Below are 21,324 nucleotides of genomic sequence, written 5' to 3' on the forward strand. Positions count from 1 at the left end.
AAAGGTGATCAGGCATACTTCAGGTGTTCCAGTTGCATCTTGAGGGTAATACCTGATCCAGTGGTCCTGCTGCCAAAACTGGTCTTCTTGACCCTATTGGCTGGACGACTGATATAACTTTCATAAGTTAACAGAGAAGTCATCCTCTCTGTTACGTGAGGCTTCGATCAGAGATGGTCTTTATGGTCTTTTAATAAATTATAATACATATTAAATGATAATCTGTTGGTGTATGGTGACATTTTTTTCAGAATATGGCAACCCCTCTCAGATCTTATATATTAAAATAATATGTATATGTGTGCATATATATGTATGTATGATGTATATATTTACTTAGTTTCAGAGAGCAGTTACACATGGCTTGATCCAGACACAATTATTACATTAAAAAAAAGTCACCAAAATGTATACCATTACTTTTGCTGTACAGCAATTATATATCTATACCAAATAGTGTGGGCTGCATGCATGTGTGTGTGTGTATATATATATATATATATATATATATATATATATATATATATATATATATATATATATATATATATATATATATATACAGTATATATATATAAACCATAAACACACTGAATAAAAATGAATACAGGTAAGCATTGCAGAGAAAACAAGCCATTTAAAATAAGTAATAAAAGACAAGTACTTTGATTACCCAATAAAAACGTTTAGAACCAATCATTGTTTGTTAGGTTATTTTCAAAATAAATGTACTGCTGTTGCCATATACCGATATACTGCATGTGGTGAAATGTGATGGCATATAAACATCGTGTAGACAATAAATTATTTTCTGTATGTATATTTAAAAGCAAACACACACACACACACTATTGTTTTCAAGTGGAAACACCAATAAAAAATAAATTTAAAAGTGTAGAAATCATATGGGGTCCGTTTAAATGTCTTTGTTGTGCCCGGAGACGTTCCCGGTGACCCCCTCCTCGTCCTCCTTCTTCTCCTCCCCCCTCCTTCCTTCCCTTGGCAACAAGCTGTTGTTGTTGTGATCCACGGTCCCGTTTGAACTCGTCCCGGTCGGTGTTTTGCACTTGTCTGCCCTCCGTCTCTCTCCACCGCATCAGAGGCAGACAGCTGATGATGATGATGACGATGATGATGATGATGATGAGCCTCCGGGCTTTATTTAAAGCTCTGGGGAAGCGGAAGCCTGGCCTTCTGTTGCCGCTGTGTGTTATCAGCTGAGGGCTGCTAGCTTAGTTAGCACGGCGCCGAGCCGAGAAAGCATCGTTAGCTAGCGGGGGCAGTTTGCTGTTTATTCACACATATGGTTTCAACATGACACAAGAAGGAAACACCAGTGTATTGTGGCGGCCGTGAGACGCTTGTATCAGGAAGACGCCAGGGTGAGTAGGCGCTTTGTTTTTTTACGTTACTACTCTGACGGCTAGCAGCTAGCTACTGGCAGCTGGAAGCTAGCAAACAACACAGCTGTAACGACACTAACTGGTTATTTGACAGACGATGACCAGGTGATTTTGATACAAAAGTAATGGTAATTGGGGGAAATAACTTGGATAATCACTTCTAATGTCACCGCATAGCTTACATACAAAGCTACACACAGCTGATTTACTCCGCCACGTCAATACCTGTTATCAATAGTAATCTCTCGACATTTTACCCTTTTTTATAACTCGTTTTACAACTGTTTACTATGTCTGTTTAAATATATAGGTAACGCAGGTTTGTATCCACTAAATGTCTCAACTTCAGTTGAAGAGCCTTAATCATTATAATCCAGTAATGTATCTTATTCTGAAATAACCCTCTGCACGATTAATGCTTTTACGTTTGGTTCTGCAAGTCTACTTTGATAGTTTTTGTACTTTTATGCAGGGCTTTTACTTTACTTTTACACTGCGGTATTTCTACTGAAGCAAAATATCTGAATGCTTCCTCCACCACTGGTAATAATTAATGTTTATATATTTACTACATAACATTTTACATTTAGTATATTCAGTTGCAATTACTACATTACATTACTACACTTGAATTATTTTGCTATATTTTAACCCTTATTTCTAGTTGTGCTGTTTTGTTTGTATTCTCTTTTAGTTTCTTCTTGCATGATGAGGTTTTTATTTGTTATACATATTTAATTTGCATTGTTGGAACACTTTAGATTTTCATTGCCAGTGACTTCCACTTCTCTGTAATTGTTTTGCTTGTGATGAGTGAAGAACTTGAAACAAACCTGAGTGCTATTGCACAAAACCTAGATAAGGGATTAAGCCGGGATTTCACATTCATCCCGGCTAGTAACCCTAACAACTGCAATCAAAGATAAGCGGTCACATGACACTGGTTATCAACTCGGTAAATCAACCCAGGGGCCTGTACTACGAAGCCAGTTCAACATACCCAGGGTATCTTTCAGAGATCCAGCTTAAGTTACCCTAACAAAGGCAATCGGAGATAAGCGGTCACACGAAGCTGGTTATCAACTCGTTAACTCAACCCAGGGTTTACCTGTCCAGCTATGAGCGCGTGCACATGAGAGGCGGCGTTTGCAGCATTTGACCAATCACATACATGGATCAGTCTACGGCAGCAGAGCGGCGTATTTCACGTACGAGGAGCAAACTATAATCTTACAGAAATACAAAGTTAAACATATAATCCAGGTAAAAGGCAACAGTTTCATCTGTAACATGCAGGAAGGACAGCTGGCAAAAACTCACTGACTGTGTGAATGCGTAACTTAATACCGGTGTATTTATAGTTAATTATAATATCACTGCCCCATCATAGGGGCACGAGTAGATCTGACTTTGATTAGATTTGTGTATTCCATTGAGCTAATATGTTGTGCGTGACAGCTCAATTACTTTTATCCACGTTGAGTTCTTATCTGGAACATAACCAGCTCTGGAGCAGGTTAGCTCTGGAGCAGGTTAGCTCTGCAGCGTAAGTTACCCTGGCGATCTACCCCGGTAAGAAGTGAACCAGTGTCGTAGGACTGAAAACCCAGAGTTAAGCCTGAAGTTAACTCGCTTAGCCCAACTCCTGCTTTGTAGTACAGGCCTCTGGTTTGGCCTTTGTGCAACTGATTGAGCTAAGCTGCTTCCATTCGGATATGTTGAACGATAGTTCAGTCATTTATCCTGGCTGTCTAAATTCTGCTTTTGAACAATAGCCAGACAAGCCTGGATCACAGCTGGATGAAATAACGGCCACGTTAGCTACCTAGTAAATTAATCATGGCATAGTGTATCTGTAAACAAGCATTCTGCTAATGTCTTTTATTGGTTCTCCTTTTAACTATTTTTGACCTTGATACTTCTGATATTTTTAATTGCATTAATTTGTATTGTTTTACCTGCTCTGTAGCCCTTTTTGAGATTGCTGAAATATAAAGTGCAATACAAATAAAATGTATTATTATTACTATTATTATCTGCTATTGTTCAGAATCAAAAATATGTTGTTGTTGTTGTTTTTATTCCTGTGTTTACATTCAGTACACCACTCGGAAAGGATGATACGTTGTTGTTTTCCCTCTTTGTTTATTTGGGTCAGGGATTGTGCCTCTTAATCGTGTCTCCCATGCTGTATCAGCATGCGTAAATAATAATGCTGAGCACTAATGCTGGAACTGCAGTTTGCCTTTTGGTTTGGAAATGGTTTGGTCAGTGGACAAGGATCTGTGGGATTAAGTCTATGTTCAGGCCGTCAGGCTTCACCAACACTCCACAACATTTGCAATCTTGGCTCCGTTTATTTTCGGTTCAAAAAGTGTGAGGAAGATTATTTGATATTTGGGACGAATGGCTAATTTACAGTTTTTCAGGCTGCATATTTAATATAACAAACAAGATTGGACAATAATCCCTCACCGTGATGGTATTTGATTGTTTGTAGATATATACAAAAGTTATTTATAATAGTTGAAACATCACTTCTCTGACGGTGTCTCCAAAGTCAGAACATTATTTCCTTCTCAAGTAGAATAATTATTACACGTCAGCTCTTTAATGATGATGATTGTAGTAAATTCTTGTATAACTTATTTATGTGGAGATAGAATATAGACATACATAAAATCCCATAAATGAACACAAGAGTTTCTGCACCATCTGCCATGTTAAACCCTGTGTTTAAAAAAACAACAACAACCGTATAGAGAACATAGGATTTTATATTGTGTACAATCAACTTTTAGATCTCTCAAGCTTGTGTTAACCACAGACCTTATTTTTATCGAACAAAAAAAAAAAGCAAAAGACTTCCAGGAGAGGTCAACTAGACGTTCACAATGCAAAGCCATTTCCAGGTTTTAGGACTCATTCCTGCAGCACTTTATAGTCTTGTCAAAATGAAAGCATTTCACGCAGGAATATCCGTCTGCCAACGGTCTGTTATTGTAGGATAATATTCCAACAGTGAGACAAATGACTGCAGTCTGTAGCAAATTCAGCGCTTTGTCTGTTACTATCTTTAGTCAGGGGTTATCTGAGGAGGAGACAGCTGTTTATCAGTCTGCTGCACATCGCGCTCACTGACTCTGACAAGCACACTTGTTTTTACAATGGATTAGCAGCTGCTTTGGGCAAAATGGCCCTCTTTAGTTGCTCTCACATGGCAGGAAATTAATTAGTACACAAAGGACAAAATCCTTATACTTTCACAGGGCTGTTGTACTGTTGACTATTTCATTTCACTCATCTTGAACAGCTAAACAGGCTATTGTTGCATCTAGCTGCAGTGCTGCTTTAAAGGGAAACTCAGGCATGTGTCAACCTGGACCCTTTTTCTCATAAAAAATAAAATAAAAATTAGTCCAGTAATGAGGAAGAACACTGCAGCCATCAGCCACTAAACAGGGCTATAATGTAATCATAACAGGCAATTCTGCACCATCAATATACATCCACTAAAAAGGCTTGTGTCTGCGGCTGACAGGCTCAGATTGTTATTGTGAGTGTCTGACAAACAGCGTTATGAAAAGGACCCTGCAGAGAAACTTCTTTACCTTTCACTTGATCTGGTCTGTCTGTGATTGTGTACGACTTGTTGCTGGGAGACAGCGGTGCAGATTTGAGTGAGAGTTGGAGAGAGCAGTGTCTGTTGTCAGTTTGTTGTCTTGAAGTACAGAAAGTGTAGCTTAGTGTTATCTTTAAAACAAAATGGTTATGTTATGGTTGAATATTTAATCTGATTTCGGCAATGTGGAGTGGACGCAAGATTTCAGCTTCTGAATATTTTACTGCACTATGTAATTTCGTACATCAGTGGTGGAGGGTTTAAAAAATATATTTTTAAATTAAAAGTAGGAATACAACAGTGTAAAACTACTGTCAAATAAAAGTCCTGCAATGAAGAAGTTACTTCAGTAAAAGAACATTAGTATTTGTTGTGCTTGTGGAGGACTCCAGTAACAATTAGGGAGCAGGCAGACAGGCAAGTTGGACGGGCTTAATACAGTCCTGTCAGTATAGTGTGCTCTTAAAATGTGTTAGAAAAATCATAGTATAACATGTCATAAAAAGTTGTTAAAAACAAATGGTATAGTTTGTCATACAGTCACAAAAAGTTGTATTATGTCATTGAAAGTCACAAATGAATTGAATAATGCATCCGTGTGTAAGGATCATTAATGTTGTAGCTGGTAAAGGTGTGGCTAATTTTAAATATAACTGTTATACACAGCTGGGTAGATTGAGCTATAATAGAACTTTGTATTCATTTGTTGATCGATAATCTGAATGTGCAAAGCAAATATAGAAGCTGTGGAATTAATTAAAGCGATTACTAAAATCTGCTGATTTTCTCTGCTTGCAGAAACAAATCATTCCCAAACCCACGGAGAGCAGAGTTGCTGCTTCCTGCTCCCCAGGTCAACCTTCTCCTTCGAGCCCTCACCTGCACCGTTTACGGCCACTGTAACCATGACGACAGGGGGATGTTGCCACCTGCCCGGCTCTATGTGTGACTGTGCGAGCAGCACTGGTGTGTGGAAGAGCGTGGAGGAAGCTGGTGGCGACAGGTGTCAGGCACTTTACGTCACCCAGGTCACAGCCATAGATGGACGGATGCTCTCCTCTGTGCTCAAGCCCATGAGCACCCAAAGGTGAGGACCAGGGCTCGAGCTTAAAGTCGAGCTGAGACAGCATTTCAAGAGTATCTAGCTTCTGTGCCGTGAGACAGTGAAACAGGATCGTCAAGCAGGAAATTCCTTTTGATAGTTGAAAATGTCCTGGTTGTTGCATCGTTTCAGGCCTTCCAGCCCCGCTGCTGCGTTTCTGAGCTACCATCCTATAGCTGTTATCTTGTGTGTGTGTGTGTCACACCTGGCCACCAGATTATTTTAGAATTATATCTGCATTTGGCTAAACTGTTGCTCTTTTGTCATCTGTTTTATTTTTCTCAGTGACGGCCCCATATGCCGTATTTGCCACGAAGGAGGCAGCAGCGAGAGTCTCCTGTCTCCGTGCGACTGCACAGGCACCCTGGGCACGGTGCACAAGAGCTGCCTGGAGAAGTGGCTGTCCTCTTCCAACACCAGCTACTGTGAGCTCTGTCACACAGACTTTAGCATCGAGCGCCGTCCAAGGCCTCTCACAGAGGTAACAAAGGTCAATGCCGGTTGCCTTGTCTGCATCAATCTTTCTGCTCATCTTTTTTTTTCTTTTTCTTTTTTTTACTATCCTTGGGTTGTGCTGCTGTTTGTCAATTACTTTGCATGCATACTTAGCGTTTTCTTTCTCAACTTTTTGCTTGCGTGTTCCGTTCTTTATTAACTTAACTCTCTTCCACCTGTCTGTCCAACATCTCCTTTGCGTCTCTTTCGCTCATATATATTCTCCCTCTCCTCTTTCTTTCTGTCTCCTGCTTCCTATTCCACAGTGGCTGCGGGATCCCGGCCCTCGCAATGAGAAGAGGACGCTGTTCTGTGACATGGTGTGCTTCCTGTTTATCACTCCCCTAGCAGCCATTTCAGGCTGGCTGTGCCTAAGGGGCGCTCAGGACCACCTTCAGCTGGGGAGCTGGCTGCAGGCCGTGGGCCTCATAGCACTCACTATCGCCCTCTTCACCATCTATGTCCTGTGGACCCTGGTAAAAGTTCATCTACGTACAGCACTATAGAAATGCATGCCTTACCTGTTGACTAATAACCAGCGAAGAGTTAACCGACTTCTCTCATACCGGGTTGTCTTTGCAGGTGTCCTTTCGCTACCACTGTCAGCTGTACTCAGAGTGGAGAAGAACAAATCAGAAAGTACGTCTGCTCATTCCTGAAGCCAAGGACTCTAACTCTTCCCAGCATTCCTTGCTCTCTACCAAACTGACAAAGAAGTCTGCCAGTGACAGTATAGTATGAGACCAAATGGACATAGTTGATGACAGTTGATGATAGTAGTGTGTTATCGCCGGCCAGCTAGTCTTTAGGGAAGCACTCTTTGCTTTTTACAACAAACAAACCAAATATATTTGCCCCGTCAGTACTTAATTTACATCACTTTTTCAAAACAAATCAGTCCTCCTGTGGGTGCTGACATGAGCACATTTAAATGGAGTCCAGAGATGTGGGAACAGTGTCGTCATCGCTGATACGATGAGAACGTTGAAGAACAATGACAACGGAAGAAGAAACGACCAAGCTGACTTGTTGAGTGGGCCGCTCGGTCTCACAGATGACTGTGGAGCACAGCAGCTCCATTCATTGTTGAGCTGCGATGGCATTTCTCGGCATGCCCTTAACCCACATAGGCCTTGCATTCTCTGCACAGTGTTGTCCACCGAGGAGCTCTTTCGAGCAATGCTTGTGTGATCCTGTATTAATCTAATGGATCCTTTTTTGATTTGTTCACAATCCAGATGCAAGTATGCTGTCTGAGATGAAGCTTTTAATTTCAGCACAAGGTTGTTGGACTTTATTTTGTATCCATCTCTTTTTACATCTCGTCCAAGAATGGATGGCAGCACAGCATTGCTAAAGCCAGAGATAAGAGTGCAATAAAACACTGTGGACATCGAGCTCTTGGCAGTACACGAAGAGGCCTCTGCCATCATGCACACTTAGCATGCAAGCACTGTTGATCTTTTTTTTATTGTTTTTTTTGTAGTGTCTGTGTATTTCTTGTATATTTCTTTTGTTGTTTGAAAAAAAAACATTTCTTGAACCACTAAAGAATGAACATGTTATCTATTCCTCCTGAAGTAGGGTTTAACAGCATCCTCATAGAGGTTCTTGTATGATCAGCACTTAGCAAGTAGCTCTTTTATTGATTGATAGAAAACAACATTTTCCGCGAATGTTGTTGGGTGGCTGATGCAGTGTACTAAAACATAATTTTAACAGCCTGTTAAAGTACTTAATTATTTCTATTTTGCTTGTTTAATTTTTTTCAAAACCATACACATTGCTCTGTGTGTAGTTTCCTAAATAACACCAGGAATCAGGGAAACGGAAACAAGCATTTATGATTGAAGACATGGTCAAACTTCATTGTCTCTTATCTGATGGATAAACACAACATTTTCTGTGCTGATGTTTAGTTAAACTTTACCCACCAACAATGACCATAGTGGGTACATTATGCAAGCACCACAAAGGCTTAATTTTAGCTTTCTTTTTTTCTTTTTTTGCTTTCAAGGAAGCCACTGCAACCTTTTCTAAATCCATTTGATGGATGTCAGCATCTGTTGGGGTGCAAACTGGCCCTCGTCATGTTACTGAGCATTTAAGCTCTGTATAGGAAGGAAGTCACGTCTCTTGTGTATATCACTTGGTGCAGATTATAATCTCAGGGTTAGGGTTAGGGTTAGTCAGAAAACAAACAAAAAACAGTGTCTGCAGGTTTACAGATATCCAGTTTATAACTTCATGCAGTTAGTTGATTATTTAATTTAACTTAATCTTGGTTATGGAAAGAATGTTACAATGTGAACACTATGCGATCTGAAAAGGGATCAGGATGTAAAATGAAAACTCCAACATGTAGTAATGAGAAAAACTTAATTCTACCATAACTTGAATTGTAATGGAAACACATTGAGTTTTGCTGGTGGTTCAGTATTATTGTGCTGGTGTTACTATTTGTGAGGGTTTTAATGTATAATTGCAATTCTGTGGGGTGCAACAAAAACATTGTAACAAGTGTTTAAAGCACGATGGCAAAAATTACCCTAAAGCTAGAATGGTTTGTTAATTCTGAGACTGGACTTTTAACCTCCTGAGCTTTTCAGTGGAATGACATTTACAATTTTATTAATGAGTGATCATACTTTTTTATTAATTATTAATGGTGTTTTGTTCTTACCTGCTTTTCATTAACTTTCTCTCGTAGAGGCATTGAGAATTGACATATTGTGAACATGGTGTGCAGAGGCCAAAACGTTATTAATTAATTTTAATTAAAAAAAATGTACATACTTTATAACAATCTGGCTTTTCCGTTGTTGTAAAACAATCACGCCGCAACTTGGTATGTGTTTGGTGGGACACTTACACCATAATGTCGAGTAGTATCTTTTTTTTTTTTTAATTAACTGCTTACCATGTGGCATTACCAGTAACCAGCAGGTGTTTCCCTGTCCTGGCCTTTTCATAACATCACACTTTGGTACTTTTAGCTCCTGGTGGTGGGTTGTTCCACATTACTGCCCCAGATAATCGTTTGTTTATGTTTTTGATCTCAGAACAAAGGATTATATCCTGCAATTTACCCGGGGGGGCCTTAAAAGCTTATGAGTCATTTGATCATCCGTGTGTTTACGGTTTGTTATGAACGAGGCTTTACTCCAAGTCTGAGGATCTGTTTGAAGCCATGTCACAAGCGGAGGTGCAGCTACTCAACAAACAACTGAATTGTAGAAGATGTCTGACTATGATGTTTAATTTTTACAGTATTGGACATTTGTTCAAAGTCGCCTATTACATATGCAACACTGTTCATCCCCAGGGTCCCTGCAGATCCTCACATCTCCAAAGAGTTTTAAGTGTTTTTACACTTTAACCGTAACATATGGGATTTACATTTTTTTTTTAAATGTTACTTCTGTTGTGTGATGTTGTCTTAACATTTTTGTCATCTTTTTACATGTTTTTTTATTTATCTATTTTTTAAAAAGAGATTGGGTATGTTGCTATAAATCATTTGTAATTTATGTTCTTCAGTATTTTTATAAACATTTTATAAACATAAATACGATGTTTATGGTGTGCTGTGGAGAAAAAAAAAGAAGAAAGATGTTTTCAACAAAAATGACCTGTACTTGCAATCAGCTGAGAATTGTTTTGTGAAAACAAATAAAACCTGATGATAAATAAAAGGTGAACGTTAATTTAGGCAAGACTAACTTTTTTACTCAGAGGTAGAGCAAGTCGTCCTCCAATCAGAAGATTTGTGGTGCAAATCCCGGCTCCTCCAGTGTGCATGCTGAAGTGTCCTTGGGCAAGATACTGAACCCGCAATTGTCCCCGATGCTGCGCCATCAGTGTGTGAATGTGTATAAATGAGTTGGATCCTGATGTGGGTTAGGGGAATAAAAGTTTTAAACTTTGTCGCTGCGAAGCGTCTGATGCACTGACCGTCACAATTTTTGTTCCACACGCCATCCATCCCTCACCATAACATTATGTTTACCTCTCGTTAAGGCCCCTGGGATATATAGTGTCTAGTCTCAGGATCCAAATCTTTTCACTTCTGCACCTTTGAGCTTTATTCCACCTTAGATTGCACTGTACGACTGTGGCCTGAACAGCCTGCCAACCATGTAGCATGAAATGTTGGACCAGGTGTGTATGAGTGTTCTTTTTTCTGAGGACGTTATACCTGTGCTGAGTGAACCTAACCAACATCGTGTTACTGATCTCGCCCACGTATTGTATGGCACATTGTTGACATTTGATGACGTATACGCAGTTTCTCGACTTGGGGTTACCGTAACATTCTGTTCCAAAAACATTGTTGTTGTATTGATTTCGCAACCATTTCTGGTGCTGAAAAAATTCCCCGTGACCGTGTCTAGGTTTGTTAAGTGTCTTAAGTTTAGCTTTAACTAAATGATCATGCAGGTTTTAGTTTTTTCTGAACGCTGCGATAATCCTGTGATCTTGTAGCAGCTGAGTTCCCTGTGTAAATGATTGAAAATTGTTTTTAACCACCCTAACCAACTGAACTGTAGAGGGAGAATATGTAGTGATGAACGGCAACAGAGGATCCAAAACAATGGGCTTTCTCAGTGTGAAAGTCCTGAAACATTTTCTTTAAAAGTCCTACAGTACCCCCTGGTGGTCAAAACTGAGAACAACACCTTAGTGGCCTGCAGGAAGTCTGAGCGTTGAGTACATATTCTATGAAACCTGAGTAATTGAGATTTAATTAGTCCCCGGTAGGTGTGTTTGGGATGAAAACTTGTCTTGTGGAGAAGAGCATGAGTGTCTGTGTCCTTAAAGAACACCTTTACTTCGAGTCTGGGAGTTTCCTGGAAGTCACTGTGTTTAAAAGTGGTTGTGTCCAGGAAATCTACAGTCATCACTGACCGTCGATTTAAGCGTGATTGAGGCATAGTGTGTGTTTAAGGTGGTTATAAAATGATCAAAGTCCTCTCTCCAATGAGTCCAAACTCCCCAAATGTCATCCAGATACCTAAAGTAGTGTGCAGGTTTTTTATTGCATGCTGCCAAGGCCGAGGTCTCCCATTGGGCCATAAATATGTTGGCATATGCTGGGGCAAATTTCTTCCCCATGGCTGTACCTTTGGTTTGGGGGGAAAATTTCCCATCAAATTCAAAATAATTTCTGGTCAAATTGATTTCCAGTAGTTGAAGTAGCTCTTTATCCGGTCTCTTTTTGTCTGGATATTTATGAAAGATGTTTTTAATGGCCTTAATGCCTTCGCCAATATCAATATTCGTATAGAGACTATCAATATCCATGGTGAAAAGAATGGAGTGGTCAGGGATGTGGAGCTGCTTCACTTTGTGTACAAAATCGTACGTATCCTTGATGTAACTGGGATGTCTGGCGAGAGAGGAGTAAGATAAAAGTCCAGGAACTCAGCTGTATAATATGTTTCGCTGTCACAATCAGACAAAATGGGTCTGCCTGGTGGAATGACGTGTGGAACTCTCCACTTTGAGGGGTCCTTATGTATTTTAGGTAGCATATAGAACAGCCTGGCCCTAGGCACAGAGCTGCCCAACAAGTAGTTTTTTTGTTTGGAATCAATACATTTTTTTTGTCTTGTAGTGACTGTAGGATTTTAGCCCTTAAAGGGATTGTGTCCAAATAGATGGGTTTGTCTAACTTGGTATAATACTGTGTATCGTTAAGTTGCCGGTAACCCTCCCAGAGGTACTGTGACCTGTCCATGATGGTAACTGCGCTGCCCTTATCAGCTGGTTTGATCACAATGTGTTTGTTACTGCTCAGCTGTTTAAGTGCCTCAACTTCTCCAGGGAGGAGGTTCGGCTTCACAGGAAGAACTCTAAAAGCTGTATCAAAATGTGAGATATCTGCTCTGATGAGATCATGGCTGTGGGGATCTTACCAACAGGAGGGGTCCAGACTGATTTTGGGGTGAAGGGTGGCAGCTTTGAGTCCTGCTTATCTTGAAAATAGACCGACAGCTTTAGTTTTCTGTGGTACTTTTGAATGTCAAACCTGCTTTGGTATACAATTTGTTTGTTGCATCCGTCTGTGGGTATAAATGAAAGACCCCTGTTAAGCAGGGCAAATTGTGCGTCAGTTAGTTTGAAATTTTTAGCCAGAATTATGATATTTTTGTTACTACTCTTCCCCTCCTGATTACACAGGCTTGTGGGGAAGTCTAGTTTAGGTGCTCAGCCCAGTGCTCTGAGATATTAACTGCCTTGGATCGGGTCCAGTGAACCGTGTCCCTTTCAGTGTGAAACTTGTCTTGTGGTAAAGCTTCAATGAAGTTACAGTTCGCAGTAATGTACTGGTTGAGATGTGTTAGAATAGTCTGTTCTCCGTGGGGGAGGGTTCTAGAGAAGTTGATCTCGGGGATCAGGATCTCCGCATGTGGAAATCTGATTCTGACAGTCTTGAGCATTCTTTGTAGTTCTTTAACGGCCGTGTCGGCGGTATGTTGGCTCTTATTGTTCAGGCCGAAAGAGAGGTCCATTTTGTCCACTGTGGTGCTCGTAGCTGTAGAGAGAATAGCCTCTGCGTGTCTCAGTGTGGCAGCTGGGAAGCTGTCGATTTGTAAGTCTGGAACGGAGAATGGTGGGAGTCTGGAGACGTTGGAGTCACCCATAACGTTCCATTTCTTGACTATATGCAAACTCCATGACTGCAACTTCCTGGTCGTGTTGGGGTGTCTAGTGGGTTTGCATTTTGACTTGTTGGGAGAAGAGGGCGATTTTTTCAGGACCAGGTCCAGTTTAGTTTGGACCGTGGTTTTGCGTCTGGGGGTCAGAACGATCCCCGTTGTGGGTAGTGGTCTCTGGGACCCCCTGGTGGGGATGAGGGAGGGAGGGGAGAGGAAGGGGGGAGGAGGGGGTGGTGGGGGCTCTGTGTCAACATAGTCTATAGAGTCCAATGTGTCCACCTCCGACTCCTCGTTATCGGCCTCCTTCTTCACCGGTGTGCTAGCATAAGAGTCTCCAGTTTTTTCTCCCTCATCCTCTGATGCCAGTGCCTCAATGATGTCCAGTTCTTGCATCGACACACATGGATTGGTTGTAGAAACTTGGGGGTCGCAGTGGGGCCCACCAGGGATTAATCCGGTATTAAGTTCCGTAGTGGACTGGACCCCGTTCGTGGAAACAGGGCCGGAGTGGGGGTGGATGTGGGGGAGATGGCCCAGTCCTCATCCTCACCTTCAGGGGCAGTAAGCCAGTCTGTGTTAGCCCTCGTCTTGGGGGTCGTGCCCCCGTAGCGGCCCCCGGTGGTGTTGGGGTGGTCGCCACGAGGTGTTGTGTGTCAAAGTCTATGATGGTGCGGGGTGGAATGTGCAGCTGTGACACCGTCCGTATAATCTTAGGATGTAGAGGTGTCGTTGTGGGTTGCGTTGACGGCCGCAGGGGTCCCTGTGTGGTCTCTGTTCCCGCAGTCCCTCCAGTAGACGGCTGAGAGGATCCCTGTGCGATCTCTGGTCCCACAGTTTGTGCTCTGGCCGCAGCAATAAGCTGACTGAGATCAGTCGTCTCCAGTGGGTTGTCAGAGTCCTCATCGGTCCTCTGGTCTGATACCAAGGTCATCAGCAACGCCTCCGTCTGTTACAGAGTCTCTGGTAGTAGGCGGCGGCCCAGGTTATGTCTAGCCCAGAAAGATGCCACCTGAAAAGGTTATTTTGTAGTCGGGGTTAGGTAGGCGCGCTAACTTATCGAGGCTGTCTACAGGTACATAGGGGCAGGTCTAATGAGACTGTCTACAGGTAAATAAAAGGGCGTAGATACTGCGACCGTCTACAGGTACATAAAGGGGTGGAGCCACTGGGACTCTCTCTATAAGTTCATAAGTGGCGGGGCTACTGGGTTTTTTTCTCTAGGTACATAAAAAGGCAGAGCTACTGGGACATCTACAGGTACATAAAGGGGCGGAGCTACTGGGATGGAATGAACCAAGCAGAATGTGGTCACAGCCTTCTTGTGATGTCACTGTGTCCAGGCAACCATGGAGGCTCTGCTGGCTCTGGGACTCCACAAACAGGCAGAACAACTGTACCGAGACTTTAGAGTACCTGACAAAAGGTGAGACCTTCAGGAAGTGATGTCACTGCTCGGATGTCAAATCAAAAACTGTTGGTCTACATGCACCTGTCTCTCCTGTCTCTGTATGTCTACCTGTCTCTCCTATCTCTGAATCTCTACCTGTTTCTGTATGTCTACCTGTCTCTCCTGTGTAGGTATTGGTGGTTGAAGCTGAAGTCTCTAGCAGAGGAGGAGGAGTGGGATGAGTTGGAGAAGTTCTCAAAGAGCAAGAAGTCTCCAATTGGATACCTGGTAAACCCCCTCCTGCCCAGCCTTGTTACTTCCTGTGTCCACTGTGGAAACTTCTTCTTCTCAGCATCTCATTGAACCAAAACAAAAATATCAGGACCAAACAAGCTCCTCCTACATTTGACATGTGAACGGAGATTTCTCTGTTTTAATCAGGAGACGGTCTGAACAGTTGAAGATGCTATGTGGACATAACCCAGTCATTTTAAATAAAGACATAGGCGTAATTTATGGGGGGGATGGGTGGGTTGTAACCCACCCAATAATCCAAACCAACCACCACAACCCACCCAATATGATATCAGAATTATTGATATTGAATGTTAAGCATTATAATCACAACAGTGTGGTAGATTTTCTCAATTTACCAGTAAAAAATAGTGACGTTTGTCTGTGCCCCCTCCCGCTCTGAGATTTGGTTTCGCCCATCTTGCCGGACCTGCGCTTCTCTCCGGTCTCTCCCCGCATCAGCAGTGGTATGAAGAAAGCACGCGGAAAAAAGCAAAAGAATAAAAGAATCTTCCCAACAGGAGGTAGCTACTGCTAGGGCTCCAGTGCCACCACTCACGAGTCAAATCATGTTACTGAACAAAAGTTAGACCACACCACAGCCACGGTCTGTTCCCCCTTCTGACAAAACCGAAATTGTATAAGTCTGTGTAGTGGTCTAGTATGGCAATTGCGATATTCGATATAATGTTGTTACTTGAAGAAAAATAAGGAAAGAAGATGAATTCCCTTTGCGAATCAGTTCTCTAAATATTGGTTATGGTTTGTTAGTCATGGTATAATACATGAAAAACTTTATGCTCTCCTTGGTTTGGCATAAACAAAAATCAGGATCTTTAAAATATCATGAATGCAAAAACAATACTGACCCTTGTTAGACTGACGCCTGCTTGAGCGTGGCGTTCGGATTACGTTGCCATCGCTGTCCCTCTTTGTCCACCTCATTGTTGGAAGAGGTGCAGTAGCTTGCTCTTTCTGGAGCTCACCAAGTAAGTCATCCACCCCTTGCAGGTCATCACTGAGATTTTCAGCCAGGTCATCTGCACTCTTGAGCAGATCCTGGAGCTCTGAATCACTCATGATGAAGACACAGACAGTTAGACAGACAACAGAAAGTTGGACAAATAAGACAAACACAAAGGTAAGCACAGTGACAGTGAGAGAGACAGAGTGTTAGAGTGAGTGAGAGAGAGAACGGCTAACAGGTTAAACACAGCAAGGACAGGTTAACAAGAAAGACGTGGCTCCAAAAAGTGCCTTTGTGTTGTTTAGTTTTCAATAAAACAGGAAAGGGTTGGTAGGATGATAAATTTGCAGGATCTGTTGAGAAAAGAGAGAGCAGAATTGGAAACTCAAACCTGAAGAAGATACAGTACAGATTGTATTATCATAATTGACAAATAGAAGGTACCATTTCATTTGAAGGGATACAGGCTAGGTCTGGGCTATGTCTAGGCTAGGTCACTGTGCAAAAATACCATAGCCTCCAGTCATTACAACAAGGTAAGAGTGGCAGTACGGAAGTGGTCTTGACAGAAGTGGTAGGATAAAGAAGTATGGGAAGGCCCACAGATTTTGCCCTGCCCTTCAGTGATCACTTTGTTGAACTTCTGGTGGTAGCATATCACTTCTATATTTAAGTAGGTTACAACTTGTAATAATTTAACATAAAAGTGTGGAAACAATGATTAAAGCCATTTTTTATGATTTTTCAGACAGAACCGTATTTATTTATACAACTTTTATTCTGCATAGACGCAGCCTTTTTCAATCTGGAGGCCTACTAGCCGGCTGTAGGCCTAGGCTAGGCTACTCGTTTGCTAAAATACTTCTCTGCACATTTAAGACAGTGTAGTGTCTTAAATAAATCAGTCGAATGAAATTTATATTCTACAGTTCTATATGGGCTACCAGCTACATTTGCGCTGATTCTATCAGTTTTTGGGGTGCAGATTTTAGTCCTATTTTGTTCTTTTTACTCTCTTAACCATGCATACATGCTCTTACCTGAAGGGGAAGACTGCAACTGCCGCGAAGGACGCCGGTCCTGGTCGCACACCATGACGTGTATCGCGCATTTCGTTTGATGGCGCACGCACCTTTGAAAACAATTCTTTATCTATAAAGAAACGGACATTTTACACTGCGGTACAGAGGGAAACAAATAAATGAGCCTATTATGTATGCTGTCATATCACATCAGTAATGTTTACAGCATGAATTGTTTGGAGTTCACATCGTAGCCTACGTTAAGTTTTGTTTGGACAGTTGAGGATTATGGGTAATGTAGGCTGGTGCCTTCAGCTACGAAAAACTGGCAACAAACGAATTGAAGGGGAAACGCGGAAACAGATGTACAAGGCCCATTCGTCTTGTGTAATTAACAAGGATACACTGCTGTGTTAGTTGCTAGAAACGTCACAGGTATTATTGTAAAATCATCGTTAGTGTAAAAACCTAAAAGAAATGACAGTACTTCCGGGTAATAGGTCCTCCCTATCGGACAGGTGCTCACGGCGTCTTTCAGCCGTAGTCCCTAGCAACCCGACGTCATTGAAACAGCTGTCTGGCCATAAAATCTTCCTAACAACTATCCAATAGGACGGATGCTCACATCGTCCATTAGAGCCGTGGTCGGGTTAATACAGGAGTGAATGGGCTGCTGCAGCAGCCGCTCTGAACGTCAAATATCGCCGCTGTCGGCATTACATTGTAGTGAAGCAGCCGCTCTGAACGTCAAATATCGACGGGGACGGCATTACATTGTAGTGAATTGAACCCCATCTCCGTCTGCAGACGACGTCGAAGGGTACTTTTTCCGTCAGTTACTGACGCTAAAGGGCCCTTGCCGTCAGTCGCTATTTGACGTTCTGGGAGTGAGACTGTGTTGACAAAACAGGACTTTTTCCCAAAGCGACATCCATTTAACATGGGAGTCTATGGGGGAACGGTACATGCCACGGGGATGGTTCAGGCATCTATGGATACGTCTCGGCCCACTTCCGGATAGCTACTTCCGGTCACGAGCTAGAGACACCGGAAGTCCGACTTTTGAAGTCCCCCCCCCTATGATAGAAAATTGTCTGATCGATGCTCATTTCTTACTTTCAGCTCTCTACGACCTTCCTAACGGACGTTATTCGCATATGTCGCCACGACGTAACCTTTTCCAGCCCTATACCCCTAACCCTAACTGTATTGTTACAACATTTTATGAATTTTGTTTTGGACTCCCTACACTCAGACTTGACGCGACAAGCGATACGAGCGATTTTTATGACTTTTTAATATTTTTTTACGAATATTTCAAGAATTTATTTTGACTGACTTTTTTTGTGAGCACTCTCGCCTCACAGCAAGAGGGTCCTGGGTTCGATTCCTGGGTCAGCCCGGGTTCCTTCTGTGTGGAGTTTGCATGTTCTCCCCGTGTATGCGTGGGTTCTCTCCGGGTTCTCCGGCTTCCTCCCACAGTCCAAAGACATGCAGGATGGGGATAGGTTGATTGGTTACTCTAAATTGCCCGTAGGTGTGAATGTGAGTGTGAATGGTCGTTTGTCTCTCCATGTTGGCCCTGTGATAGACTGGCGACCTGTCCAGGGTGTACCCTGCCTTCGCCCAATGACAGCTGGGATCGGCTCCAGCCCCCCCGTGACCCTAAATACAGGATAAGCAGTAGAAAATGGATGGATGGATGGATGGACTTTTTCGTGAATTTTCGACATGCTTTTGTATGACTTTTTTCTAAGAAAGATTTAAGATATTCTTCCAGCGTAGAGAAGTTTTTATTTAGCAGTGGACAGAGAGGAAGCATGTGAGAGAGATGGGGACGTGACATGCAGCAAAGGAACTCCAGGCGGGATTTGAACCGGTGTCGTCTGCACATATGTTTACATGATAAATGGCTTGCACTCTAACCACTAGGCCACCTGCCAGCCATGAACAACCCTTTTTATGCCTTATTTGGACTCACTTCACCCAGACTTTGATTGACACGCGATACACAAGCATATGTTACGGCTTTTAAATCATTTTTACAACATTTTATGAATTTTGTCGATTTTTCACTTTTTTTTCGACAAGTATGACTTTTTTTTTCCCACGAAAAATTTGACCATGGCTTTTTATGCTTGTTTTGGACTCCCTACACTCAGACTTGGCGCGACAAGCGATACGAGCGATTTTTATGACTTTTTAATATTTTTTACGAATATTTCAAGAATTTATTTTGACTGACTTTTTCGTGAGCACTCTCGCCTCACAGCAAGAGGGTCCTGGGTTCGATTCCTGGGTCAGCCCGGATTCCTTCTGTGTGGAGTTTGCATGTTCTCCCCGTGTATGTGTGGGTTCTCTCCGGGTTCTCCGGCTTCCTCCCACAGTCCAAAGACATGCAGGATGGGGATAGGTTGATTGGTGACTCTAAATTGCCCGTAGGTGTGAATGTGAGTGTGAATGGTTGTTTGTCTCTCCATGTTGGCCCTGTGATAGACTGGCGACCTGTCCAGGGTGTACCCTGCCTTCGCCCAATGACAGCTGGGATCGGCTCCAGCCCCCCCGTGACCCTAAATACAGGATAAGCGGTAGAAAATGGATGGATGGATGGATGGACTTTTTCATGAATTTTCGACATGCTTTTGTATGACAAATACAGATCGTATACAATACAGCTCGGCTCTAGTCTCGTCACCTCTCTGCTGCTGAGCACTGTGGGCCGAGCCGATGCATGTCTCTCTCCCCGGGCCGGCAGAGTTATCATACCGTACTGTGCGTGCGTGTCCAAGCGTGTGTGTGCGTGCGTGGAGTGCTCACAAGCGTTTGCTTGTGTTTAGGTCGGGGATGGAGGGCACAAAAAACTATTTGCACCGGTGCCTATCACCATGATATACACTACTGTTTCACTGATACTGAAAACATTAGATTTTGTCTTAAAAAAGTATTTTTCCATTTGTTGTTGTATTTGCCGTTTCTGTGCGTACATTGAAATTGAATCCTGGCGGCGGCGCTGACAACACCCTCCCGCAGCTATAATCACGCACACAGTGAGAGAGAGAGACAGAGACAGCGAAACGTGAAAAGTTACGTTAACAGCCGGGACCCGAGTGGTCATCTTCCCCTGCAGGTGTCAACGGTGCGTCCGTAGTTTTATCCAACACGCCCGCCACCGCCATCTGTTCTTCCGTCCGACGACGTTTAAAAACTAATGTATCCATGATCAATTTTGACCAGCTTACTAACGTTAACTTAACGTGAGTGACTATAAGCCGCTAACGCGAACTGCTAGAGCCAGGTAGCTTACAAACTAGTAGCCTGCTGTCTCTGTGTCGAGCATACACTAAAAGCGGGCTCACATGAGTGACGTTTACGTACGGACAGTACAGTCTGTTAATGAACCCAGATCAGTGACAGTTGTCATCGCAGCTGCCTGAATGCCGTTACGACGTGACGTGGTGCTGCTGTTGAACTCCGCACTTTTCTTGGTTATTTTGTTGTTGTTTTTTTCTTGGTGGTTTTATGGTAGGGCTAACGGTAGGGCTGACACAATTCTTGATGGGGCTATAGCCCAACAACCAACTGGGGCTATAACCCGGCCACCTCCACGGTGTGGGTCTAAAATGGCTGATTAACTGTAGCGCCCCCGAGTGGTCAATTTTGATAAAACTTTCAGGATATGTTCCAGGGAGAGATGTCAACACATCCTGCAAGTTTTGAGCAGATTGGACATTGTATGCTGAAGTTACAATGACTTCCTGTACACTGGCAAAAACGTCACGCACTGGCCACGCCCTTTGACTTATGCAAGACCTTTTGATGACTCTTCATCATTGAAGACTTAAGTACATGATGACCACATTTGAGGTGAATCTGATAAAGCTGCTAGGAAGAGCCCGCTGAAGTATAAGACTTAACACTTTCTATAGCCACTAGGTGGCGCTCTGAATATGAGTCAATATTGCAGTGCAGACGTGTTTAGAGTTGGACTCTTGACAAACATGTGAAGTTTTGATCATATCAGACAATGTACATTGAAGTTATAACAGTTTAGATTTTTGTGGTCGAAGCATGAAATTTGTCCAAGTTCAGGACGCCGTCCTGGCCACGCCCTTAGACTTATGTAAGACCTTTCGATGATTTTGCATCATTGAGGCCTCTAGAACAGTCTCAGCGAGTTTGGCATGAATTGGATCAACGGTGTAGGAGGAGTTCGTTAAAATATAAAGCCTACAATTAGTTAAAATGGCCTAAAATGGCCCAAAATGGCTGATTTACTGTAGCGCCCCCGAGTGGTCAATTTTAATAAAACTTTCAGGATATGTCCCAGGGACATATCTCAACATACCCTGCAAGTTTCGTGATGATTGGGT

General features: G+C 42.6%; 1 protein-coding gene across 1 annotated transcript; it reads left to right on the top strand.

The window, feature by feature from the left end:
• The first annotated feature begins 579 nt into the window (after positions 1 to 579).
• marchf2 (membrane-associated ring finger (C3HC4) 2) lies at positions 580 to 10,567 on the top strand. The gene is made up of 5 exons (XM_084011126.1): positions 580 to 1,382; positions 5,824 to 6,112; positions 6,413 to 6,608; positions 6,889 to 7,098; positions 7,205 to 10,567. The coding sequence occupies exons 2-5, from the start codon at positions 5,931 to 5,933 to the stop codon at positions 7,361 to 7,363; spliced, it is 747 nt and encodes a 248-aa protein (XP_083867252.1). The 5' UTR covers positions 580 to 1,382; positions 5,824 to 5,930; the 3' UTR covers positions 7,364 to 10,567.
• The last annotated feature ends 10,757 nt before the right edge of the window (positions 10,568 to 21,324 follow it).

This window comes from Eutrigla gurnardus (genome assembly GCF_963514095.1).
Source record: "Eutrigla gurnardus genome assembly, chromosome: 6".
Classification (NCBI taxonomy): domain Eukaryota; kingdom Metazoa; phylum Chordata; class Actinopteri; order Perciformes; family Triglidae; genus Eutrigla; species Eutrigla gurnardus.